The sequence below is a fragment of the Peromyscus maniculatus genome, chromosome 17 (assembly GCF_049852395.1).
Source record: "Peromyscus maniculatus bairdii isolate BWxNUB_F1_BW_parent chromosome 17, HU_Pman_BW_mat_3.1, whole genome shotgun sequence".
Classification (NCBI taxonomy): Eukaryota; Metazoa; Chordata; class Mammalia; order Rodentia; family Cricetidae; genus Peromyscus; species Peromyscus maniculatus.
In genome coordinates, this window is record NC_134868.1 from 59364446 (window position 1) to 59391328 (window position 26883).

The 26883-nt window shown below is 50.5% G+C and overlaps 1 protein-coding gene across 1 annotated transcript; it reads left to right on the forward strand.

Moving 5' to 3' along the window:
• Rab20 (RAB20, member RAS oncogene family) lies at positions 1–26006 on the forward strand. The gene is made up of 2 exons (XM_006981329.4): positions 1–349; positions 25011–26006. The coding sequence occupies exons 1-2, from the start codon at positions 178–180 to the stop codon at positions 25538–25540; spliced, it is 702 nt and encodes a 233-aa protein (XP_006981391.1). The 5' UTR covers positions 1–177; the 3' UTR covers positions 25541–26006.
• The last annotated feature ends 877 nt before the right edge of the window (positions 26007–26883 follow it).

Here is a 26883-nt window from a genome sequence, read left to right on the forward strand (position 1 = left end):
AGGGCTGAGTTCACACTCGCCCGCAGAGCCTGTGCGCGCTTCCTCTTTGGCACTTCAGCGCGTCCCGACCTCAGGTCCGGGCCACTAGAGTCCGGGGTCCCTGGGAGCTCGGGGTCCGCTACCCCTGGCGTCCTGGGCGGGTGGCCGAGGGGCGCAGGAGCCACCTCCTCCGCGACCATGCGGAAGCCGGACGGGAAGATCGTGCTGCTGGGGGACATGAACGTGGGTAAGACGTCGCTGCTTCAGCGCTACATGGAGCGTCGCTTCCCGGACACGGTCAGCACCGTGGGCGGCGCCTTCTACCTGAAGCAGTGGCGTTCCCTCAACATCTCCATATGGGACACCGCAGGTGAGGGCGGAGCCGCGGGGACAGGCTGTCTTCAGGGCTCCGCGGGGCCGAGGACTTGTCTCCCCGCAGACGCGAGGTCTCCACCTCGGGTTGTGGCGTTCACTGCCCCTCTGTCCCCGCTTGTCCCTCCCTGATGATTGGGAAACTCTCCAGGTCAGCCCACCCTATGCGTCTTCACGCAGATCCAGGTTATCCTAGGAGAGATCGCTGGTCCGCCCGACTCCGCATCATAGGTGTTTTAAGTGCCTCCTTTGGTGTGCCTGGCAGCTTTGGTGTCCCTCGCGCTGCTATTACTGGCCCCTTTATGAACGAGGAAACTGAGGCAGAGAGCGTTGGACAGGCCCGCTGGATGTAAGTCGACTGGGGAGTAGAGCTGGAATCGCCTGGCCTCTGCAACTCAGGGTTATTTACCCACTGCTGGGTCTTGGCTGGTGTGCAAGTCATGTGGGTGGAATCGCAGCTTCCTGTACTGGCATTTTTAAGATAGGTAGTGAATTATTTTTAGTGCGTGTACTGCTCGTAGATTTTTCGGCGGTTCATCTTCGTCTTGGACTTCACAGTTTAGCCCTGGTTTGTTTTGTGTTTTCTTCCTTTTCCGTGATAAATAAGATACTTTAAGTGAACACAAACAAACAAACCCGGAAATGGTGCGGTATAGATTTCATGGAGTGAGGTTTCTGATGTCTGAAACTCCAAGTTCTGATGTACTCAGAAGTCTTGCTTCTAATCCCTGACTAGCATATCAGTCTGTCGGATAGTAATGCATTCTGTGATGAAAACTGCATTAGTGCCGGTCTGGGGCGCCTTCTCCGGTGTCCTCGTTCCTGCTCTTCCCTGTTCCTTCCTTAGCCATTGTGGGGAATGCTCTGGTTCCTACTTTCTGTATCTTTTCCTCTGACTCTGGCCTTCACTCCAGGTTACAGGCGAGGCCTCTGATTATTCTCAGACTCTTCACCTGCCTCCCACTGAGCACCGGTGACTGCAATCTCTGAGAATCAAGACCAGTCAGTCCCTTATCTCCTTCCCCAGTCTTGGACAGAACTCCGCCTTTTTGCTGGGTTTAACAGTCTTGCCTGCTGCCCTTGGTTTATGGGGGAGAAAGCAGAATTGGACAGCTTTTCCCCACATCTCTTGGTGTTTCTGGATTAGACACAGGTGTGTGGCCACAGCCTAAGGTTTCTGTGTCCCTGCAGGGCATGAAGTAGCTGGTTCACTTTGGTGGGTGGAGCCACTTTCTTCGTCCGGCCCAGGATGTGATGCGTCCGGAATCTTGGTTACCAGAGGATTTTGTAACACTGCTGATGTGATATCCTGAGACTTTGCTGGTCCCCTGAGTGGGGGTGGTGGCAGCTCAACTCATTTCCTGGCCTCCGTGGCTGCTTTTCTGTTCCTGGAACCCCAAGTGTGAAGTCAGATGACGCTGGAGCAAGGCGGGGTGGCTGTGCCCCTTCTCCACATTCCTGACATCTGTACACACATGCCAGGGGGACCGAGGTACAGAATCAACAGGGGCCCGCGTCACCAACTTTGTGCTTACTTTGCCAGTGACATCTGGGCTGCCGGTCACGTGGAGGGATCAGAGAAAAGGGGGAGCGGTTGCTGTTCAGCAGTCTGTCTGGGGTAACCAGCTTAAAGTCTCTGACCCTTCCCCAGTTGACTTTCAGCATAATTTACATAACTAAGGCTGACCAAAACTCGCTCTCCAGCTCCACCTGCTTCTGGTGGCCGGTACACGGGTGGTGGCGGTACACACTGTGAGGGCTTTGGGACTAGGGCAGAACCACAGCAGCTGGTCAGACTTTGTGTTTGGCTCTTGACTGTTCACTCAAAGCCAAAGCCAGTGTTTGGCCCCCCGGAGCTTGCCGGTGCTGGGTGTGGCTGGGGATGGAGCAAGGGGTTGGCTGGCTCATGAGGCATCTTATTCTCTTAGTTTCAGAGGTAGCCCAGGGGCAGGCTCGTAGGGGACAGACCTTGTCTGTCTGGGTCCAGGCATTCCTCCCTTATGCTCTGGTTACTCACACGCCTTTCCCAAATGGTCTGGTAGGGAGAGGGGGCACTCACCCTTTGTGGTGTAGTCAGGCCAGGACACAAAACTGCCATGATCAGAGCTGCCAACAGTGTGGTGGTGTTCCCTGCCACTAGCAAAAAGAAGCCAAGCATCATCCATGTGCTACGTTCTGTTTCTGGCCCGGACCTGTGTACAGCAGGGGACTGGCCAGGCTAAACAGCTGCCGCCTTGGGGCCATCCAGATGTGCCTGCTTCTAGAAGATCATCTCATGGGCTGTAGGTGGACTTTTCTTCCCCGCCCGCCAGTTCTCAAATAATCGACATGGAGACTTAATATGAAATATAAATGGTCGGTCCATAGCTCAGGCTTATTACTAACTAGCTCTTACAGCTTAAATTAACCCATCTATGTTAATCTACATTCTGTCACGTGGCGTTAACTCTCTTTCATCTTCTACCTCCTGTTTCCTCGCTTTGTCTCACTGGTGACTCCTCTGACTCTGCTCTTCTTGTTCCCAGTGTCCTTAGTCTGGTTTTCCCACCCAGCCTTATCCTATTCAGCTATTGGCCGGTTAGCTTCCTTTTTTTTTTTTCCTTTTATGAGACAGGGTTTCTCCGTGTGATTTTGGTGCCTGTCCTGGATCTCACTCTGTAGACCAGGCTGGCCTCGAACTTGTAGAGATCCACCTGCCTCTGCCTCCCGAGTGCTGAGATTAATGGCATGCATCACCCTCCGCCTGGCGTCGGGTCAGCTTCTTATTAAACTAGTCACAGTGTGGCTTACACAGTCTACAGAAGGATTATTCCACAACAATGGGCTTGTTGACTAACATGCCCTCATGGTGGGTGTGGGAGGGCCATGGGATCCTCACCTGCATATCCAGCTGCTCCTTGACACCTGTGTATGAAAGTTTGCTTCAATTGCACGTGGTCTCTAGATGGGCTAGAGTATATATAGGCAAGGGAGGAAGTAGGGGAGGGGGGGTCCCATCAACGAGGCTATGGGGAAGTCCTCATCTCTGCCTGGTAAAGACTTTCCAGTACAACTTTTTTTGGATGGAACACCACACCCCTGTAGGTCATACTCACCTAAGCTCTGTAAGGAAGCCCGGTAACTTAATTGGTTCCCTAGAGTGAACTTTCATGGACTCATGCCCTGGGACCTGAGAGGAGGAAAGAATTTTAGCAACAACAGGCAACTCTGTTGCTGGTCTTGGCACTTCAGAGTCCAGAAGAGAAAATCAAGACATGAATTTCCCACCCAGCTCAGACTTTTATGTCCCCCCCCCCCCCCCAGACAGGGTTTCTCTTTGCAGCTTTGGAGCCTATCCTGGATCTCTTTCTGTAGACCTGATTGGCCTCGAACTCACAGAGATCTGCCAGACTCTGCCTCTCAAGTGCTGGGATTAAAGCCCTGAGCCACCGCCACCACCCGGCCAGACTATTGTTTTGAAGGCAATACAATAGTATGAGAAAGTAGCCTAGGTGCCTGTACAGACCCCTACAGGCTGGACACTCCTCAGGTGTTTGTCCTAACCCTTTTTGGCTGCAGCCTCAAAGTCTCCCCCACCCCAGTGCCTGACCCTTGGAGATGAGTTTAGGAAAGCAACTCAGAGCCCCAGCCCAGACCTGGGTCCTGTTCCTTCCTCCATGCTCAGCCCCTGTATCTTCTCCCTGTCCTGGTGGTGTTGGCACTGCTGCTGGGAGCTGGAGGTCTCGGGATAGAGCAGATGGCTTTTGCTTGTGTCGTGGATCAGCAGGATGCAGATTGGTGGGGTGTGAGAGCTTGATGTCCACAGCCTGCTCTCTTCAAAGAGCCCTATGTCGCTGGAGGCTCTGGCCTTTCTGTCCTTTGATATGCTAACAGAAGGTTGTGCTACACACCCAGGGCACAGCAGACGTTCCCTGTGGTCCAGGCCACTGAGAAAGCCTCACACTATCACTTTTCTGATGGTAGTACCTCCCTCTGTCTTTCTCTTCCACGCTTTAATACAGATGTCAGGGAGAGCCAGGTCACACCTCCAGCCTTTGCTTGGAAGGTGCTCAGTTTCATCACCTGAAGACTTTGTCTCCCACACAGCTGTAGCAGGAAACAAATTAGTTTCCTGAGACCATGTCTCTTCCTTCCCAGTTCCTCTAATATTTTTTTCCAGGAGACTTCCCCTCCCCCACTTTTTAAAATTTATTTTTCTATTATTGACTTGATACAGTATAAATTCTTATCCCAATTGTGAAATGTTTCATTGAGGCTTGCCCAGTCATTGAGTAAAACCAAAACTTATAAGTCACAGTCATCCTAGGACCGCCCCTGCTATATAGCCTCCCTGGTTCTGTGGGTTGCAGTCTGATTGTCCTTTGCTTTATATCTAGAATCCACTTATGAGTGAGTACATTCCATGTTTGTCCTCCTGTTTTTGGGTTGCCTCACTCAGGAGACTTCACCAGCAGAGCCTGAGGCATTGTCTTTCCGCTGATCCGGAAAACTAAGGTGATAGAGGGCTGGCTTCCCTCTGCCTCCCCACCCGTGAACTTGCCACAGCCCATTTCCACAGCCCTTCTAGGCAGTCCAGGCCAGTTCTTCACTGCCCACCAGCTCCTGACCTCTCTCTGCCCGTGGCACATCTGGGTCACTTCACGTAAGTCACAGCGGCATCCCACCTCCATCGCGGCATCTCTAGGGCTAGAGTTTATTTATTTGGGTCGCTGCTCTAGCTAGTAGAAACTTTGTGTTATCGTCTCCTGGTCCGGAAGTCAGCAGTCCTCAGCCGGCTACAGTCCAAATGACAGCAGTGTTGTTCCTTCAAGAAGGAATCCCTTCTCTTTGCTGCTTCAGCTGCTGGAGGCTTCCATGGCTCCTGGCTCCTTTTTGTCTTCTGTTCCAGAAGCCAGCTGTGGCTGATGGAGTCTCCCTGGAACCCTGTGATTGAGGGTCCTGGCCTCCAGGATCTCTCCTTGTGTTGAGGTTGGCTCATTTTTACCCTCTGCCTCTGCTATCCTTGTAAAAACTTTTCAGGTGGGCTGCAGTCGGGGATAGGAGGTACCCCACCCCGTCAGCTTCAGCTCCCCTGGGGCAGGCTTCTGGTTGTATTTTCCGCTTTGCTACAGTGTAACTTCTGGCAAATACTGTCACAGCTGCTTTGGAATCTCCCAGCGTCAGGCAGTGAGGGTACCTCTTGTGACCTGGTAATGACTATTTTGAAGGTCAATGTGATTTCCTCAGAGCCTGAAGCTTTTGTAATTTGAATATTCTGTAACTGCTGGCCAGGGTGTCCTGACTCCAGACTCAGAGCACTTTGTGACTAGTCCTTGTTAACAGTTTTCTCTCTTCCTGTAAGTATGCACAGAGATGGAATCCACGGATTTCAGGAAACAAAGAGTTCGATGTGTTTGCTTTTCCTTTAGTTTTGAAAATTGAGGTGTATTTACCACACACATTTTGTGGAATACTCAGAGACAACTAGAATTAAAACAAACAAATTTATTATTATACTTGTTGCTCATGTACACACACACACACACACACACACACACACACACACACACGTATGTATAGACAGGCACAAGCATGTCACAATGTGCATCTGCAGGTCAGAGGATGATTTTGTGCCATTGTTCTCTCTTTCTGCCATGGCCTCTGGGGATGGAACGTAGATCATCAGCCTTGCACACCTACAGAGTCATCTTGCCAGCCCCAGATTATTAGAATTTTATTGAAACACTTGAGCCTGGAAACTTTCCAAATGGGGCATTTTCTTGAAAAGCTACTGGCCTAAGTGGAATTAAATTAGAAAACATGAAATACAGTTCCTCAGGGTGTTTTTATGTAATGCTCAGAGAGCCTAGGCGTGGTGTTACTTAATCTATGATTCTACTCCTATTCCCTAGAAGAAACATGTGTCACAAAGAGTGTTGACACTGTCCCCGAACTTGCCTGGCTAAGGCACCATTTTTGTATGTTGTGGCTCAGTTTTCTTTAGTTAAAATTATTTAACGTGCATGGATATTTTGTCTGCATGGGGTATCTTCTCCACTCCGGTCTCGCAAGGCTGATACAATGTCACAGCAGTCTCAGGGGAGGCCTCTTTCCCTTAGAATGTGCTCCATCAGCCTCCCTCTTCGCCTTTGAAGGGCCCTGGCAAGCTGCAGCAAGATCCCTATGCACAGGGAGTTTACACAGTGAGGAAGTGGCTGAGCTGGAATGGGAGCCTGGTGAACTGCTCCAGGGTTTGGGGACTGAATCACCGACCCCTGTCGTTCCCTTCCCAGGATGACATCATCCTCAGGAGAGAGTGGAAGGAAGAGCTGCTGAGTATTTGTGTTCATGACCCGTATGTACATGCTCATGCACATCACCGCACAGTGTGTCATGAGCATGTCACTTCCGTGAGCTGGAGGGCATGACAGTATACTAAGGTGGCCACTTACTAACTGGAGGAATGTGTTATGATCCCTCAGCGCTCTTCTCTCCCGTCATATGCTCTTCCCAGTTGACGAGCACTTTTGAGTGGCTGAAGTCTACAGTACTCTGCTGTGCCTGGCCACAGGGCAGGATGCGTCCTTAGGCTGCAGCGGTCCTCATTCTGGCTGAAGACTGTGCCGGGCAGCCAACTCCTGGTGCATGGAGTCCTGGAGACAGAAGCACATCGTCTTAGTCCTCCGTCAAGAGTTCAGGATGTGCTGCTTGTGGACACCTGGATTACAAGCTGAGCCAGGGGCGAGGCATGAAGGGCTGTCTGGGTAACAGCACACACTTCCATGCCTGTCCCAAAGACTGAGAGCAGTCAGGGGCGTCCCAGTGCCTAGGGGTGGGACGTGATGTGCTTCACTCATGCAGCAGCTGAAGGAGCAGCTGCAGGGCTTTGTAACTGCTCAGGCCACGGGCTCCCAGCTCTCCTGGAATGTCTGCTGCACTGAGTGGACACAGGCAGGGAGCTGTCTGTCACTCACAGATGCACATGGACTCTGGGCTACACTCTGGGGGAGGAGCTTGGCGATAGCACAGTCTTGCCTCATTGTCCAGTGGGAACTAAAAGCTGCAAGCTTTTCTCCAAGAAGGGCTCTATTCAAGATAATGCTAGGAGTGCCGGTCAGAGCAACAGGGTGAGGAAGAAAATAGGCATTCACACTGGAAAGGAAGATGTGAAATGGTCTTGAGTCTGCACACACCATGCTTTTGTGTACAGAGAAATGTGTAAGGGTTACGAAACCAGTTAGAGACGACAGACTCCCACAGTAAAGTTTCAGGACACCGAACTGAGTGAAATGGGGACATGAGCACTCCGAGGTATGGCTGGGGGAAGGTTTTTATTATAGATATGAGGGAGAATACAGCCAGAGGCCTCTGGAAGAGCCCAGAGCAGGGAGAGAATGTAGAGGACCGAACATGGACAGCAGAGTGAACTAGGCAATGAGAGGAGTGGGGGGGGGGGAGAGAGAGAGAGAGAGAGAGAGAGAGAGAGAGAGAGAGAGAGAGAGAGAGAGAGAACAAAGAGGGCAAAAAGAACCAAGAGAGCATGTGGCAGAAATGTCAGGATTACTAGGAATGAGAACCTGGGGGAAAGGAAGTGAAGCCCACGGGCTGGAGAGGGTCAGGGTAGGGGGCAGGTTGAGAAGAGCTGAGAGGAGCCACAGGCCCTGAGCATGCCTGGAAGAAAACCTCTGCTTCGGTATTCCAATAGGCAGGATAGTTAGCCGTCTGTCCCCAGTTTCTTTTGGACCTGACACAAATCCGCTCACAAAAGAGGGCTGCATTTCTGTATGCCAACAATGAACTATCTGAAAAATAAGACAGTGATTGTTTTCAAATAGCATTAAAAATAATTCAGATATTGGAAATTGATTCATTCAAGGAGGTGAAAGAGATGTGTGGTAGTTTTTTTTTTTTTTTTTTTTTTTGTGTGGTAGTTTGAAAGTAATTGGGCCCCATAATCTCATAAGGAGGGGCACTGTTGGGAGGTGTAACTTTGTTGGAGTGGGTACAGCCTTGTTGGAGGAAGTGTGTCACTGTGGGAACGGGCTTTGAGGTTTCCTATGCTCAGGGTACCGCCCAGGGTTTCTGTCGACTTCCTGTTGCCTGTAAGATGCCGAACTCTCAGCTCCTTCCCTAGCACCATGTCTGGCTGCACACCGCCATGCTCCCCACCATGATGTTAATGGGCCGAACCTCTGGAACTGTAAGGAAGCCACCCCAATTAAATGTTTTCTTTATGAGTTGCCGTGGTCATGGTGTCTCTTCACAGCAACAGAGACCCTAATTAGGACAAGCTGTGACATAAAACTTGTATTGATAACAGAAACTGAAGAAAGAAATACCTGGAAGGAGCTCACATGGCCATGCCTTGTGAGACTGTGGGTAAATGTCTATGCCGAAAATCATCTACAGATTCAGTTCTAGTGCTATTTTTTCACAAGAGCAGAGCAAAAGTCCCCCTCCTCCCCCAAACTTCTGTGGAACTCCGAAGATCCAGAATAGCCAAAGCCATCAGACCAAGACACCAGGGACTTCACACTACTTCACCTGAAAATAGACCACAAATAGGAACCAACAAGCCTAAGCACAGCTGCGCTGACTGACGGGCGTGGCAGGAGGCCAGAGTAAACTCACGCACTGGTGGTCAGTTGATTTTTAATGAAGGGGAGGGGACAATCTCTTCTTCAGTGATATCGGGAAATGTCCCTGTGCAGGAATAGGAACCTGGCCACTTCTCATTCTTTCCACAAAAATCCACAGACGTGGCACCAGGAACTGAGCTGAAGACACAAGGGGAAGCTACTCCATTCTGTTCTGGGGCCTTGTTCTCTCTACTGTTTGTGTGGTCTTCAAGCAAAAACCCTCGGAGGCTGCCGAGATGGCTCTGTCGGGGAGGACCCTTGCTTTACAAGTATGAGGGCCTGGGTTTGGACCCCCGGGACCCAGATAAAAAGCCTGGCCTGCCTGTGCGCTCGCCTGCCATGCCAGTGCTGGGGGTCAAAGTGGAGGCGAAGACAGAAGGCTGGACTGATGGCCTGCCAGCTTGGCCGGAAACCAGCAAACTCCAGGTTTGGTGGGAGACCCTGTTCAAAGGAGTAGATAGGTAGAGATGAGTGGAGGGAGATGTCTGAGACCCTTTCCCGGCAGCCACACATGCGAGGTTGCATCAGCTGCACAACACGGCACGCATAGATAAACCAAGCAGGAAAACGAGATCGGCTCTAACTAAAAAGCACAGGGAGGCCTTCCTATGGAAGTCCCCTGCGCAGGCGGCCCTTTGCCGAGCAGGGAGACCTCCACTGCATTTGTACGGTGTCTGCACTGGCCGCCGCTCCAGACTGTTGGAGGACACGCTTCCATCTTCCAGAGCTGGTGACCTCTTGCTTACTTAGCCAGCCACGTTTCCTATGGAGATTGCAAAACACATTCCAAACTTAATTAATTTCAAATCTGATTAACTCGGGGGTTAGCTGTAGCTGATACCATTTTTATGAAAGTGCCTCTTACCATCAGAGGCTGAGACCTTTCTCGGCCCTCACAGCCAAGTTAGCAGTATGACTCAAGGTCACTTATAGAACTCAAGGTCACATGATATCCTGCTGTGTAGTCAGCCTGTGTACTTTCCTCCCCCTTCCCCTCTCTTTTTCTTTTCGAGACAGGGTCTCACTGTGTAGATCAGGCTAGCCTCTAACTCCCAGAGATCCACCTGCCTCTGTGTCTTGAATGCTGGGATTAAAGGCTTGCATTACCACACCCCTGCCTAGCCTATGAACTTAACCTGCCTTTAACAGAAGTGTCTAGCAACCAACCTCACCTGCCTTGGATTTCCCACGCAGTCTTAATGTTTACAGCCTAAACTAATGCATAGCTTCACTCTTTAGTTATGTACTTTTCCATGTCCCTGACCCAGAATAATGCGCTTGTGCAAGTGTGTGTGTGCGTGCTGTGGTGATTGTTGAAAACAACCAGCAGATTTTAAAGCAACCTCCAACAAATACCCAACATAAATCAACTTTATAGCCATATTTTTGGAGTACTGTTTGTTATCTGGATCATCAGTTGGGGTCACTTGGAGCCCATAACGTAATCCCTTATAAAACACTTAAAGATTTCTGCAAACTATCCCTCACTCTTTCCCATGCAAGGCTTTCTTTAAAAACAAAACCATTTTTTTTTCAACTGAAACAGAATGACATCACATACCCCTCCCTCTCTTCCGGCAATGCCCTCCCAGCTAGCTTCCCTCCAACACCTCCCATGTCCTCCCCCGTCAAGTTGATAGTCCCTTTTCCTTTGATTGTATCTGTTACATCTCTCTCTCTCTCTCTCTCTCTCTCTCTGTGTGTGTGTGTGTGTGTGTGTGTGTGTAAGCGCGCGCCCAAATATGTGTAAATACAACCCACTGAGACTGTTTTGTTGTCGGAGTGCTTATGGTTTCAAGCTTTGGACACTGGTAAGGTGGTCCATCCCTGAGAGAGGCTGATTCTCCTTCCCCCAGCAGTCAGGAGCTGACTCTAGTTCTTTGAGAAGTTTTCTCCCTTCCATGTTAACCTGTCCATTGACAGTGCCGCTGTTCTGTCCTGTTTAATCAGCCAATTCTAGGAGAGAGTGTTTCCCAGCAGGTTTCCCGGTATTCTGGCTCGTACAATTTTTCTGTCGTCTAGTCTGTGATATTCCTTCAGCCATAGATGCAGGAGCTGTGATATAGATGTATCTGTTGCCGGGTGGGCTCCCCATGGTCCATTGGTCTCGGCATTGTGTCCAGCTGAAGTTTTTTGTGATGGTCTCTGTCTGCTATAAGGAAAGCCTTTTTCTTTATTCTTTCCTTCCTTCCTTCCTTCCTTTCTTTTTTTTTTTTTTTTTTTTTTTTTTTGGTTTTTTGAGACAAGGCTTCTCTGTAGCTTTGGAGTCTGTCCTGGATCTCACTCTGTAGACCAGGCTGGCCTTGAACTCACAGAGATCTGCCTGTCTCTGCCTCCCGAGTGCTGGGATTAGAGGCATGTGCCACCATCACCCAGCTGGAGAGCCTTTTTCAAATGAGGGATTGTGGCTACACTTATCTGTGGGTATAAAGATAAACTTTAGAGTGTCCTAAGGAGTTAGGCTGGTCTAGCAAAGTGGTAGCAGTAGATTCCTTCCTGAGATCATGGCCTCACTAGCCCTGGGAAGTTACCTAGGTGCCCAGTACTGGGCATGATTTCTCTGTATAGCCCAAGGTCATGGGCAGAAGATTTCAATCTTCTGAAAATGTACTTCTTCTTGCTGCCTCCCGTGCCCTCTCTCTGGCCCCTGGCATGGACCTTTCTACCCTCTATCACAATGACTCTGACAGCTTTAGGTGTCTGTTTTAGAATTTGACTGCTGCATACATTGTAATGTTGTTATATTTTAACATGATAATCAATTCGGATAAAACACTCAATTATGGATGATCTAAGAATGTTGCATTTTTTTTTCCTGAAGGAAACTTATTGGAGAAATTATTTTGGCCACTCTACGTAGTTAAAAGGATATTTATTTAATGGCATAACTTACAAATGAAGGGATAGGTAGGTCGCAGGGTCTGGGGAAGGTGTATCACAGTCCAGCGGTGTTCTCCGGAGCTCTGCACAGTCTACCTTCACCGTTCAGCGTCCCGGCACAGAGAGAGCGCACAGAGAGAGCGCACAGAGAGAGTGCACAGAGAGAGCGCACAGAGAGAGCGCTGGCCCATCCAGCTCTGGGGTCTCCAGGCGCCTCCCCTCGTAGGCGTGACAGTTGCCAGAGTCTCAATGGGGGTTGGAACTTCCAGATCCAAGCTGGAATGGCTACCCACTACAGAAACTGTCAAAATTGTTTTCGTCTAGGTCTGCGCAGGTGGTTCTCTAACACCTGCAGAAGGAGGACTTCCTCTCCCTGCTGCCTTTTCCCTTTCTCTTACTGTGTAGCCCAGGCTGGCCTCGAACTCTGAATCATCCCAGCCTAGGTGTTTCTGATGTTTGCCTGTCTGTCGATGGTTGCCAGGGCACACCTCTCCTGCTGCCTAAGTGATAGGCGATTGTCAAGTCCTGTTTCCCGAGAAAGAGCTGAATCGGCTGCTTGTCCCCCACCCCATGTTTCTCAGAGGGCTTTGTAGGCTGCAGGAGGAAGGAGCTTTCCATTCAGCAAAGACCTTAGCGGGACGTCTGCTGTACTGTGTGTGCCCCACCAGAGCGCTTCTGAATAACGTATTTCAAGAAAGCCCCTTTAGACTTTTAATGTGGTTCTTGTGGTCCGGTCTTGACTTTGAAGCAAGTTAAAACTTGTTTGAAGCCGACTTTAGCTTCCGGCTTTAACAAGCAGACTTTGCAAGCGACTGGATTTTTGTTTGTTAATCGCCTTTGAGAATCAGTCGCCAACAGGCCGCACAGTGTCTATTGAAGGAAAAGGAGATCCGGAGGGTGGCTTTCTGGGGGTTCTGTGGGTGCTTTTGTCTTCACAGCTAAGTCTGTTACACAAGTGTATTTTCCTGGTTGTAGAAGAACGTCTCTTTTCTTTGTGTTATTTGGTGTTATTGGGTTACTCTCAGTAAATTCTTGCTTCATAAGATCTGTGATTTCAGCTCTGGTCGCTGTCAGACCACCTGAGTGTTTTCCCAGCACCTCACTGGAATGCCCCAGCTACAGCATCAACTTCTGTGAATTGTCATCTCTGTGGGCCGTGTGCTTTCTCTCCGCTTGTCTTTCAGGTGACCAAACAAGCCACTCAAATGGCACCGGTGAGCTGGGTGAAAATTCCCTGGCGTGTTTAACTGTGACGCCGATTCTGCCCCCAGAGTTCTCTCTGTCAGCTTGCCTTCTGTGAGGATCACAGTGGTTAGAAGTAGCTGTGGAGGCCGGGTGGCGGTGGCACACGCCTTTAATCCCAGCACTCGGGAGGCAGAGGCAGGCGGATCTCTGTGAGTTTGAGGCCAGCCTGGTCTACAGAGTGAGATCTAGGACAGGCACCAAAGCTACACAGAGAAACCCTGTCTCGAAAAAAACCAAAAACCAAACCAAAACAAAACAGAAGTAGCGAGCTGTGGTTCACCTTTTCACATGCTGTGTTTGGGTGACTGTGGTCAGGCGTTTCCGACCGATTCAGCGTATGTTTCCACAGAGTGGGAAATGCAATCCTGTGAATCAATTGCATTCTCGTTTTGTCTCCAGTGTGTACGGCATCGTACGCCTGTCTCTGAGAACAGTTCGCCTGCACTCTGTGCGTGTCCCCTGCCAGGAAGCCGAGACTGCGGAAGGAGCCGTGCTCATTATTCCTTGCGCTTCAGTGGCGTTTTGGATCTGCCCAGTCCATTATTTCCTTAGGCTGTGACATGCCAGTGTTCTTTTCTTATTTTTTAATGTGTGTATATGTGCGTGTGCTGTGTGGTTGTGTGAGGCTGATGTGGGGTGGCCTCCTCAACCATTACCTATCTTAGTTTTTGAGGCAGGGTCTCTCCCTAAACGTGGAGGGGCTCAATGTTTTGGCTAGGCCGGCTGGCTAGCGGGCCCCAGGGATCCGCCCCTCTCCCCTATCTGTGCCAGGTTTACAGAAGCACACTGCCATCCCTTGCTTTTTAGCCGGGCCCTAGGGGATCCGAACTCAGGTCGTCTTGCCTGTGCATCAAGCCCTTGACTGACAGAGCCTCTCCCTAGTGGCCACCAAGCATCCTTTTTGCTGACATCTGTGTCCCCAGCATTTCTGAGAGTAGAACCTGAGCTTGACAGTGTACGTGGTGTGAGGGGCGGGGACCTGAACTCTGGCTATCACCCATCCTGCTGTCTATGGGGACAGTGGCTCCTGGGACCGTGACCTGGCACTCGTTCACAGGCTCTTAGGTCCTCCTAGGTTCTGTGGTTCAGGGCAGGACATCTGAACGCACAGGGCAGGACGCAGCCTGGGAGGCCTGCTTTGGCAGGTAGGTCCTTCGCCTCTCACCTCTCGTGGGCAGCTTTTCGGGCTTACACCTCTTCTTCCTGTGTTTGTCAAGAGTGATAAAGAGCCGCACTTGGCTATTCATTTCTCACACAGTCAGACGGGAGGGCGAAGGTCGTTCTTGCGCGGCCAGTGGCCTTGGATTGGGTTTAAGGTTGAGAAACAAAGCCAGATGTGGTGGTGTCTCTGGGAATCTCTGTCCTCGAGTAAGTCTCGTGCTCAGGAAGTGAGTGGCTTTGCTGACCTGGTTCAGGGGTGGTGTTTGGGGTTTTGTGACGCAAGTCCAGTGTCATCTGATCTGCTCTTGCCGACTGCTCCTCGTCCACTGAAGATCGGGATTGGCTGGTCTTGATTCTGAAGGCAGGACGAGGGCTGGCTGGGTTGGGAGGAAGGAGAATGCCTCTTGCCCTTCTGACCCTTGCACATTGTGGGGACACCAAGGAAAGGGAACTGTGAGTTTTGATCGCTTCATGGTTTCTGATTTCCTGGTGAGGGCGAAGGCTGGCGGCCTCCAGTCTGGGCCCGAGTCCCCCGGGGCTGTTTCGGCCAGCCTCGCACACTCTGTGGCTTACCACAACAGAAACCTACCCTCTTGAAATTCCGGAGGTTGGATGTCTGAAGTTCAGGTGCCGGTGGCTGGCTGCACTGCAGGGCAGAAACCAACCGTCTCCTTCATCTGGGGGATCCCCACAGTCCTGCTCCCCAGATCCTGGCTGTACCTCTGTCTGTCTGACCCTCTACTCCCATGGCCATGGCTCACAGCCTGCTGATCACTGGGCACCCTCCAGGGTGACCCTACCTTAGCTAGTCTCCTCTGTTTCCAGATAAGGTCACCGACACAGGGTGGGGATGAGGACTTGGGTTGCCTTTTTGGGGGCACAGCTGAACCCACATTAGCGACTGTGGAGTAAATTTACCTATTTTTGAACATGAGTGGTGTTCCCCTGGCTGCCTGCTCACCTTTCAAGATGGAAGTGAAAGTTAGAAGCCTGTGTCAGGCTTCTGAGAGGCCATAGTGTCCTAAGTACCACTTCCCGTCTGGGGCCGAGAACAGTGTATGGTCAGATGGTCAGAGACCCACTTGACCTCCTCTGGCTCCCCATCAGAGTGCCTGTGCCCAGGGCGTGGGGAGAGGGTTCCTGGTTACCTATGAAGCCTTAGTAGTTGCTGAGGGGAAGGGCTGGGATTTGAGATGCTGGGGCAGGCTGGGCAGTTAGATTCAGGCAGCTGGGATAGATTGACTTGGCTTGTGATCAAGAAGAGGGAAAAGATACAGGCTTGATTGGCACTTGACTGGTGGCTGTGAAGGTCAGTAAGAAGATGCTGGTACTGTTTTTCTCCTTCACGGTCTCCTTCCTGTGATGATGGAGCATCCCCTGTGTCCTGGGACCTAGCTACCACACAGATTGAACAGGTGCAGATGGCCTCCACCTCAGAGAATCCGATTACATCTGTGTTGCTTAAACATAGCTCTGTCATGTGTAAACTGAACGGTGGTGATGTCGAATCGTGTAAAATAAACACCCGATTTAGAAGTGGTCCAGACGGGGGGACACTGTCTCAGTCGCTCTCTGTGGACTGAATAGTGATGTGAAGATGTAGCTATGTTGGTTAAATAAAATACAGTATTAAACGTTACCTATAATTTTATAGTGTGTGTACATACATGTGTATTCGTGTGTGTTTGTGTGTGTGCATATGCATGCATGTGTATATGGAGGTCAACCTCACGTGTGTCCTTCCTCAGGATGTGGATCTCATTGTATTTGACTCTCACTGACATGGAGCTTGGAGTTGGCTAGGCTGCCAGCAAGCTCTGGGATCTCCCTGTCTCCCATCGCATCCCGGCCTTTATTTTATACCTGAATTCTGAGGATCAGACTCAGGGCCCATGTTTGTAGAGTAAGCACTTCACTGGCTGAACCACCCCCAGCCCTACCCTTTTTAACTTTTTAAATGTGGCTATTAGAAATATTTCTCAGGGGAACGGCTCTTTTGTTGTTGTTGCTGGAGGGTGCTGGTCGTCATCCAGTGATTAAAAATAAGAGGAGGGGTTGGGGATTTAGCTCAGTGGTAGAGTGCTTGCCTAGCAAGCGCAAGGCCCTGGGTTCGGTCCTCAGCTCCAAAAAAAAAAAAAAAAAGAGGAATAATTTAAAACCCACTGAGTGTTGTGGTACACACCTTTAATCCCAGTGCTCAGGAGGTAGACGCAGGTGGATCTCTGAGAGTTCGTGGTCAGCCTGGTCTACAGGGTTCCAGAACAGCCCAGGCTGTTGTACACAAAGAAACCCTGTCTAGAAAAACCAAACAACCAAAACCAAAACAAGCAAACAACAGTAACAAAACCATTTGTAGTATGCTGTAGTATGATCAGCCATAGTACCCAGGAAAGGAGCAAGAAGCACTGATGATTCAGGCCTAAGGGGTCAGAGGACTCTGGAGATGGAGGAGACCAAGAGATGGCTGAGAGCATTTTGGGAAGGACATGGTTTTATGGACAAGATGGTGGAGGGGGTCCTGCTAGGGAAGTGGAGGGTTAGGCCGTGAAGGAGTAATAGGGGGAAGTTGAGGCCCAGGCTGGAAAGGGGCAGTGTGGGGGACTTTGATGCCAGGCCAGAGATGCTGCCATTGGCCTTGGAGCGGGGCTTCACAGGGCTGTCAGGATGCCGGCAGATAGGGAGTGAGCTAGCTGACTGTGGGAGGTTGTCACCTCCACTGTGGCCACCCAGGTCTGGGTTTGGGGACTCAGTCATGTTGAGAATGAATCTGGTCACGTGGGAAGGGCCCCTGGGCTGGGCCAGTGTTGGGGTGAGGCAGGGAGCCGGGCGGCCTCCCAGCCTTTGACCCTGCTAATCTGGTTCTGGTGCAGGTGGCCTGGAGGGTGGCTTTTGATGGTTTGCTGGTGAGTGTCTGGGCAGGCAGTCCTGAGACAGGGTCACCTGTGTGACCTACAGGACGTAGGTCCAGCCTTCTCCCCAGAGATTCAGATTTATGTGCTCATTCAGGCAACTGAGGACCTGCTGTGTCTGCCAGACACGTCACAGCGGTCTGACAGCCAGCCCCAGCTGAGAGCCACCACCCAGATGACATGAGGGGGGTGCAGGAAACTGGGGTTCCTGCTGCAGGTGGCTTGGAAGGTGTTGGGACACTGGAGATAACTATGACAGTCTGAGCAAGGTATAGAACGGTGGTTCCTAACGCCGTGACTCTTCAATACAGTTCTTCATGTTGTAGTGGCCCCCAACCATAAAGTTATTTTTCATTGTTATTCATAACTGTAATTTTGCTGCCGTTATGAATCGAAATGTAAATATCTGCCATGCAACACCTCTGAAAGGGTCATTCTAATGCCCAAAGGGGTCGCGACCCACAGGTTGAGAACTGCTGGTGTAGAGACTTCTTGACCAGTGACTGAGTCACTCCAGGGTCACAGGACTTTCTTTTCTGTGTGTCTCCTCTGTGGACACTTGGAATAGGATTTAGGACCTTTGGATAATTCAGAAAACTCTTCAGACCCTAACTTTATTTCCCAGTTAGACCCTATATGTGGGTCCTAGGGACGAGCATGGGGAAGTGACTGCGGATTCCCCATGTAGGAAATTCCCTTTCTCATGGGACATATGTTAAAAAGATAAGAAAGGAGAAGGAAGTCACTTACAAACCAGCAAAAACCTTCCTTGCTACATTCTCCGTCACCCCTAAGCCTTTAGGTGGGAAGGATGGTCCCAGACTTGAGGCCGGCTGCTGATTCCATTGTAGGCCCTTGTGTTGAACCCTGGCGGTCACCAGTGTCTCAGTGGCCTCTCATACTTTGAAGGCTGAAGGGAGGCTGTGTGCGCAGCAGGGGATTTCCACCATTGGATTTTCAGCAGAAACCACTAGCTAGGCCAGCGGGTCAAGAGGGGATTGAAAATGGGGAAGTGGTCAGTGGGGATCTGTCTTAGTGTCCCTGTTGTGTGGCTGTGGAGAGATGCCAGGATCAAGTCAGCTCGTATAAAATGAAGCGTTTAATTGGGGGCTGGCTTACAGTTTCAGAGGTTCAGTCCGTTATCGTTATGGCGGGGAGCGTGGCGGCATGCAGGTAGGCATGGTGCTGGAGCAGCAACTTGGAGCTTTACATCCTGATCCAAAGGGGAAGAGGGACGCACAGACATTGGGCCTGGTGTGGGCTTTTGAAACCTCAAAGCTCACACCTCAGTGACACACTTCCTCTGTTCCAGGCCACAACTCCTAATCCTTCTAATCCTTTCAAACAGTTCCACTCCCTGGTGACTAAGCATCCAGAGATTCGAGCCTGTGGGGGCTGTGCTTGTTCAAACCACCACGGGGGCAGAGTGCTACTTCTAGTGTTTGAAAAGTCAGGCCTCTTCCTGGGCGCATGGTCGTTATGGGGCATCAGACCCGGTATGTGCAGGTCCTGGTGAGGGGTCATGGACCCTTCTGGTCACCCTTGGAACTGCAGCTCTCTGAGGCTGTGTCTCTGTGTGTTGTGTTGGGAATGGACCTTGATGGGTGGTCGAGAGATGATGTATCAGAGAGACTGGCTGCTGAGACCACTCTATACTTCTTGGGGAACCTTAAGAGTAACTGCACCCTTATTCCTGAGGGCACAGCTCCCAGGAAGCCAAAACATCCCTCCAGTAGTGTTAGGCCCTCCCCCCCCCCCCCCCAGGGAAAGCACAGTAGGTTGAGACAGCCAAAGAGGATGTCTGGATTTCTGTCTGGGCTGATGCTCTGGGAGCCTCCGAGGGGCTTCCTGAGTCAGAATACTAAGTTGCAGAAGGTCCCAGTGTGTTTATCTCATCGGAGACATTGTCAGAGGGACAGCCAGACATTGTTGGACCAAAACCCTGACCTGTGTGTGGCCTGCCTGGGGTGGCTTGTACAGGGTGTCCTCAATGGTACTGACTGTTTATTTTTGGAGACAGGATCTCTACATAGTCTTGGGTATCCTAAGCTCACGAAGTAGCTGTCTTTGAACTCACAGAGATCTACATGCCTCTGCCTCCTGAGTGATGGGATTTAAGGTGTGCGCCACCACGCCCGTCGATATTGTTTCCTTAGAAAAGCCCTGGTGAGTGGAAGAGCCTCAGATGAAGCCTGTTGGTGGCACTACAGACCCTTGGCTTGCTGCCCCTCACTCTGTGTGTCCGCAGTGGAGGTAATGGGCAGCAGCCATGTACAGCAGGGCTCCAGGCAGCCCCGTCTCATGAGCCTACGGAGACATGGGGCCCCCTTTTCCTTGTTGCATGAAGATTTCATTACTTGTTTTTTGCAGACATCCCTGGAGAGCTGCGCCTTCCACAGGACCATTCCCTCAGATACTTTAAAAACAGATGCAGATGGAATGTTCTAGATCTGGTATGTTTATGGCTGGCTATAAATGTTGGCTAAAGTTCACTGGACTTTTTTAAAATAGAAGCTAAAATTATCTCTCCAGTAAAGCATTTGTGGGTTGAACTTGAAAACACTGGGGACATCTTAATTTCACTAAAAAAAAAAAAAAAAAATTAATGTAGCTAATTAATTAATGTCACAGCTTGCCCAGACTGAGTCCTGCAGGTCTCCGAGGCTGCTGGGCCCTTGGCTGTGACCTTTGTCCCTGTCCCCACCTCTGTTCCAGCGCCCCTTTGTTTTAAATTTCTCGCTCACACCATCACAGGGGTATTTTCCCAGCTCCCATCCAGTGGGCTGTGAGGCCGCATGTGGCAGAGCTCACTTGAACAGATTCCTCTTTCTTTGGGTTTGCCTGGGACTTACAGTATTCATCTGAATTTTCCGTTTCAGCAGCTATTTTTTTTTAAAGTGTGTTTATTTTCTGTGGTTCTGGGTAATGGGACCCAGACTAGTGGTCTCAGTTCTGGGTGCACAGTGTATCTAGCTCCTGGTCCGTGTGGACCTCGGGTCTGAGTATCAGTATTTTTTTAAAGTGCCACCCTCCACCCCCCACTCAGTGAGACTATGTGGGCAGGGTTGTGCATGATTTCTATCAGACACACCAACGCATTCAGTGATCTGGAACATAGAAATAAAAACCACAGACATTTGGACTCAAAGGCTGTTTGGCTTTGGGGAGCCTGGAGACTGCAGTAGAAAGAGACTGGGCTTTTCTTCAGAGCCCCTGCAGCTGAGCTGGGTTATTGCAGGCCATTGACTTCTGTTTTCTTCTGGTTTGCCTCCGGGTGATTTTTAACCCTGGGGTAACAGCCCGTCAGTGAAGCACCAGGATTAGGGAGAAGGTCATTCATGGGTCACTGCCCATGTGACTAGCAAGGCTGGGAGACTGATTGCAGATGTATGGCTAGGGAGGCTAGAGCAGACTGTGTGCACTCAGGAGGGGTGAGTGGGAGGAATCAAATCCGTGGTTTATTGACCACATGCTAGGCACAGCGCTAAGGTGTTTACAGGGATGGATTCATTCCTGTTTTCTCAACCACCCCTCGGCAGGTGCTACTCATATTTTAACAATGGGGTAACTTACACTCAGTGCCAAGAGGCTTGCCAAACTCACGGGGACTTTGTGTGTAAATTCTGGAATTCCCAGAAAGTCTGATGCTGGCTGCCAATGCCAGTGCTCTGGGAGGAGCCATGGCACACGATCGGTAGTTCTTGGTGTTAACTGGGTTCTCAGGGAAGCCAAGCACCTTGGTGAAGGACCCAGGAACCCAGTGTGGTAAGGAGTGGGGGTGCTAGGGTGAAGTGCCCATGTGTTACCAGAGGGAGGGCCTCAGGATCTGCTCAAACCCGCCTGACTTGTGTACGAGTTCCAGGACACATGTAATGTTACAGATGGAGACAGTGGGTTTGGAAAAGCCAATTCAGAAGGAAAGTCCTCTTGACATCCAGTTTCTCTGCCTTGTCTCAATGCCTGGGGTCCTTCCTTCCACGGTCCCTGCTACCCTTCAGTTGGGACCACCTTGTTATGGACATCCTGCGAGTCCCATTAGCAACTCCAAGAGCTACACGTTTTTTGTTTGTTTGTTTTTCAAGACAGGGTTTCTCTGTGTAACAGCTCTGGCTGTCCTGTGCCTTGCTTTATAGACCAGGCTGGCCTCAAACTCATAGGGATCCACCCGCCTCTGCCTCCTGAGTGCTGGGATTAAAGTTGTGTGCCACCACCGCCCGCTCAGCTGAGCTACAGATTTGAGCATGAAGACCAGCTGGGAAGTTCATCAGCTGGTCTAAGTTCTGCGTCTGATTTGCTGACGTCATGAATAGCTGGCCATACTATGACAAGCACTGTTGTTCATTGACTGCTCTGCTGTACTCGGGGTTTCTTGTTTCACGTCTCCTATTTCCTTCAGTGTTTATCATCTTTATTTTTGTGTAATTACCATTTACTTTTTTTTTTTTTATAAATAAAGCCTTTTTTTAGATTTATTTATTTATTATGTATACAGAAGAGGGTGCCAGATATCATTACAGATGGTTGTGAGCCACCATGTGGGTGCTGGGAATTGAACTCAGGACCTCTGGAAGAGCAGTAAGCCATCTTTCCAGCCTGACTATTTACTTTTCAAAAGGCAAATTCTACTTTTTTTTTTCAGGACAGAGTCTTGCTGTGTAGCCCAGGTTAGCCTGTAAGTGGCAAACCCCCGGTTCCAGCTTTCTGAGCGCTGGGATGGTAGGCGTGTGCTGCCACATCAAGCTTCGAATCAGACGGTTTATCTGGGACAGAAAGCTATTTGGGGTGTGGGTGTTAATACAGCTCTTCTTTGTCCTTAGTGAACTATGTCACAGAGACTTGAAAAAAGTCCTTTCAGGGCTGGTGGAATGTCCCCACTCTGTGTCCTTATGGCCACACTCTTGTGAAATCTGGTGGCTGAACGGATAACATTCTCACTGTTGGAAACTTCATGATCTTGAAAGATTGTGCTGAGAGATGCGTGGTGTGTGTGTGTGTGTGTGTGTGTGTGTGTGTGTGTGTGTGTATTTGCACATGTGTTTGTGTATACATTTGTGTGTGTGCCTGTGTGTGTGTTTGGGTGTATTGTATATACACGTGTTTGTGTGTGCATGCACATTTATGTATGTGTATGCATGTGTGTGTTGGGGGAGTTTTTCTCTTGTAGGCAAAGATCTGTCTTGTCAGTGTTGTGAACTCTATAGAGTGACAAAAGCCATGCATTCAAAGGATAGCTTTGCTTAGCTGGGCATAAGTACTCTGTGTCAGAATGCAGCCATCTCAGAGTGATTGAAGGTGGGCTGGAGTTTGTTGCCATCTGGCTGAAAATAATAGTAGTGGAAAGCTGGCCCAGGACACCATCGTTTCATAGTCCATGGAACCCTCGGCCCAAACAAGGGTCTGAGAACCCTTCTATACCTCAGTGGGATAGGCCCAACCCTTCCTAAGATAATAGGTTAAAATGCACTAGCTACAGACAGGCTGCCGCGGCTACACTGCTGTGTTTTAAGATTATGAGTAACCTTGGCAAAGTAGTGATGGGAGGCAGAGGCAGCGGGATCTCGGTGAGTTCAAAGGCAGCCTGGTCTGCATAGCAACTCCAGGCAAGCCCAGGGATGGATACACGGTGAGACCCTGTCTAAAAACAAAAACAAAAAAAAAACAACAACCGTACAGTTGCAGCCTGTTTTTACAGGTGTGTATTTCAGTGTCAGCATGGTAAATGTCTGAGTGTCTTTTCCTATGTGATCAAATACTCTGACAGGAGCAATGTAAGGAAGGTTCATAGCTCAAGATGCGGTCCATCATGGTGGGAAGTCACGAACGTGAATGAAGCTCGTGGTCAGAACAAGCTCCCTCTCCCCATTCGCACAGTCCAGCATCCCAGCCAGGGAGTGCCCCATCACAGCAGCTGGGGTTCCCATCTCAATTAATTTGATATTTATGTACGCAGGCATGCCCAGAGGCTCTTCTCTAGATGATTCTAGATTCTGTCAAGTTGACAGCACAAACCACATGGTAACGAGATCACGGGCAGGTGGAATAACCACTGTGGCTTTTGAGGTGGTTACAGTTGTGATGCTGTTTGCGGTAGATGCCTGTGGGGTGGAAGACTTCCTGTCTGAAGACATCCTCAGGAGCACTTCTGCAGCTCGCTGCTGGTTCTTGTGACATCGAGGGCGCAGCGCCATGTGCGGTGGCTTTCCCTGCCCTCACACAGCTGCTTCCTAAGTCTCTGCAGATGTGCTGCAGATGTGTGAACACTCCTGAGCTGTGGGTGGCTGGATCCTCACCCACACGAGTACCAACCATTGAGTTCCCTCAGAATCGGATTTGATTGGTGACGCCTCAGAGTGGGACACAGACCGTTACTGTTGGAGACCCATAATGGGACTGCGGCTCAGTGGCGGGTGCTTACATCGCAATCTCAGTATTATACACACAGACACACACACACACACACACACACACACACACACAGACACACACACACACAGACACACACACACATACATACACACAGACACAGACACACACAGACACACACACACACACACACACACACACACACACACACACACACACACACACACACACGAAGACCCCTGTGGGCAGTATTGTGTTTTAAAAAATTTTTTTTTGAAGATTTATTTTATTTATTATGTATACAGCATGTATGACTGCAGGCCAGAAGAGGGCACCAGATCTCATTACAGATGGTTGTGAGCCACCATGTGGTTGCTGGGAACTGAAGTCAGGACCTCTGGAAGAGCAGTCAGTGCTCTTAACCTCTGAGCCATCTCTCCAGCCCCTGTGTTTTTAAATCTGATGTGCATAGGTGTTTTTTGCCTGCACGAATGTCTGCACACCACTTGTGCAGAGGACAAAAGAGGACATCAGATCCCCAGGAACTGGAGTTACAGACTGTTGTGAACCATCATGTGGGTGCTGGGAATTGAACCCAGGTCCTCTGGAAGAGCAGCCAGTGCTCTTGGCCACTGAACCATCTCTCCAGTCCTGGCAGCTTGTGTTTAAGCACAGTTGTCTTTGTGTGTGTGTGTGTGTGTGTGTGTGTGTGTGTGTGTGTGTGTGTGGTAGAGGTGTGTGGGCCCATGCTCACACACAGGCCAGAATAGGACATCCAGTGTCCTACTCTAGCACTGTCCATCTTTATCCCTTGAGATGACGGCTGTCACTGAATCTGGAGCTAGGCTAGTGGCTATGAGCTACAGCAATTCACCTGTCTTTCTCCCCACCTCAGGCTAGGCTTATGGGTATGCATGTGGCCATGTCTAGCTAGCTTGCTTTCTTTTTTCTTTCTTTCTGTTCTCTTCTTTTTCTTTCTTTTTCTCTTCTTGGAGACAGGGTCCCAATGCTAGCCTAGAACTCCCATAGATGTACCCTACACTGCCTATCAAGTGCTCCTGAGAATTAAAGGCACACCCACCATGCCTGACTATGTGTAGCTTTTTACGTGAGTGTGGGGATCTGAACTCAGGTCCTCAAAGCATCTTGTTTTAAAGTGAGAACAGGCAACCACCCTCTGGTCAGGAGGCACCTGTGTGTCCCTCGTCCTGAATACTGACAGTGTTGGGTGGTGAGACAGTGTGAGGACTGCTTCTGGTGTCTGGGGCGGAGAGCTCAGCTTTAAATGGTCACAGGGCCAGCTTTAGCAGGGCATGGAGTCCTGACTGGTCACCTGGACCAGCTTTATCTGGCCATTAGTATCTCAGTCCCCTGCCCTGGGATCTTAAATCCTCTGGGGAGCGAGGTGGGGGAGCCTGCCCACAGCGTTGTGGTGGGTGCATCCTGAGACGACTAACCATCTTTCTCTGTTTGCTTTTGCCAGGGCGGGAGCAGTTCCATGGCCTGGGCTCCATGTACTGCCGGGGGGCGGCCGCCGTCATCCTTACATATGACGTGAACCACCCACAAAGCCTGCTGGAGCTGGAGGACAGGTTCCTGGGCCTGACAGAAACAGCCAACAACAACTGCTTGTTTGCCATTGTGGGAAACAAAGTGGACCTGGCCATGGGCCGGGCCACAGAGGGCGGGGAGAAGGAAGGAGAGGCCTCTGGGAAGGCAGGCAGCTGCGTCTCCTCCAGGGGACCCAGGCAGGTGCAGCTGGAGGATGCAATGGCCCTTTACAAGAAGATCCTGAAGTACAAGATGCTGGATGAGAGAGAGATGCCAGCCGCCGAGCGGATGTGCTTTGAGACCAGTGCCAAAACCGGGTACAATGTGGACCTCCTGTTCGAGACCGTGTTTGACCTGGTGGTGCCTATGATCGCCCAGCAGAGGGCTGAGGAGCCGTCCCAGATTGTGGATATAGCCAGCTGCAAAACACCCAAACGGACTAGATCTGAGTGCTGCACCTGATGGCCGAGGTCTCCCTCCCGTCACCTGGTGTGTGTGGGAGCCACCGGGCTCAGAAGTGTTTCACAGAACACTGCGTATAGAGGGCAGTACGTAGAAATGACCACCAGCTGCTAATCCAGGTCAGGGTACCCAGCTACCTTTGGGTATCAGGAGGTGGGACTCAAACTCTCTGTGGAACCAGCCTGATGCCACCTGTCTGCTACCCTGTGCCTGTCAACCACCATCACAGAGCCTGCAGTCTGGGGACCTGCCTTGGATTGGGCTTAACTCTCATGGTCACTGGTTACTACATCCTGCACCGTGTCTGTTCTCTGTGATTCATCTACAGCCTTCCCGTTTGTTACCTGTACTTGATGCATTATGATGCCGATTCTCCACATTTAATTTATGCAGAGATCAGGAATGGATGTTTTTATACTGGGTAAAGCCAGGTAGGCTACACCTTATTAAAAAGGATTTGAGGAAAGCCTTGCTATCAGGAGTGTTTAGCTTTATTTGAACCCCAGGAGATGCCTTGATCTGGGAGTGGGGATGGTGACCATGAACCTGTCATTAAATTATGACAGTGGGTCTCTCTCTCTCTTTCTTTAATAATTTGTTTATTTGTATTTTATGTACATTGGTGTTTGGCCCATGCATGTCTGTATGAGGATGTCAGAGCCCCTGGAACAGGAGTTACAGGCAGTTGTGAGCTGCCATGTGGGTGCTGGGAATTGAACCCGGGTCCTCTGGAAGAGCAGTCAGTGCTCTTACCCGCTGAGCCATCTCTCCAGCCCTGTGAGTCTCTCTCTTTAAAGTTTTGTTTAGTCCTTATAAATTTTCGAATGTTTGGATGAGTCTTTTACCAAGCTGTCTGGGTGGCTTCAGTGGCAGTAGTGGTTAAACTCTCAGCCTTGATCCTGATCTGGTCTGAAGTGCCCCCCATCCCGGCCCCCATTCCAAGTCAAAACCCCTTTGTGGTTTTCCTGTGGGCGGTGAGGTGGCTGCCCTGAGAGAAGCTGACGGGCAAATATGGAGACAATAGCGCCTGTGTTCTTAGAAATTTCACTGAGAGCAGGCAGGCGGGGAACTGGGGCTCCGTGAGGTGTGGGGGCCAGCCCCCTGTCAGATCCGTGGGTGGGTTTTGCTAATGCTGCTGCTGCAGGCCTGTGTCTTGGTTGGCCAGGCTGCTGCAGGCCTGAGGGGCCTTCCCTGCGAGGCTGGCGTCTGTCAGGGGAGGCACAGGGCTGCCGTTGAGCGTGGGATAGAACATCGTGGCCGAGACTTCCTCCTGCCCCAGCGGATCCCAGAGTCCTCACCTTCAGTTTCACAACAGCTTGTTAAAAACTGAAAGTGGGTGAGTT

What these genes read in the sequence shown, in the direction of transcription:
- Rab20 (XM_006981329.4), top strand. Translation starts at nt 178, where the DNA reads ATGCGGAAGCCGGACGGGAAGATCGTGCTGCTGGGGGACATGAACGTG. An exon ending in CTCCATATGGGACACCGCAG is followed by an intron (nt 350 to 25,010) that starts GTGAGGGCGGAG and finishes TGCTTTTGCCAG; the next exon opens with GGCGGGAGCAGTTCCATGGC.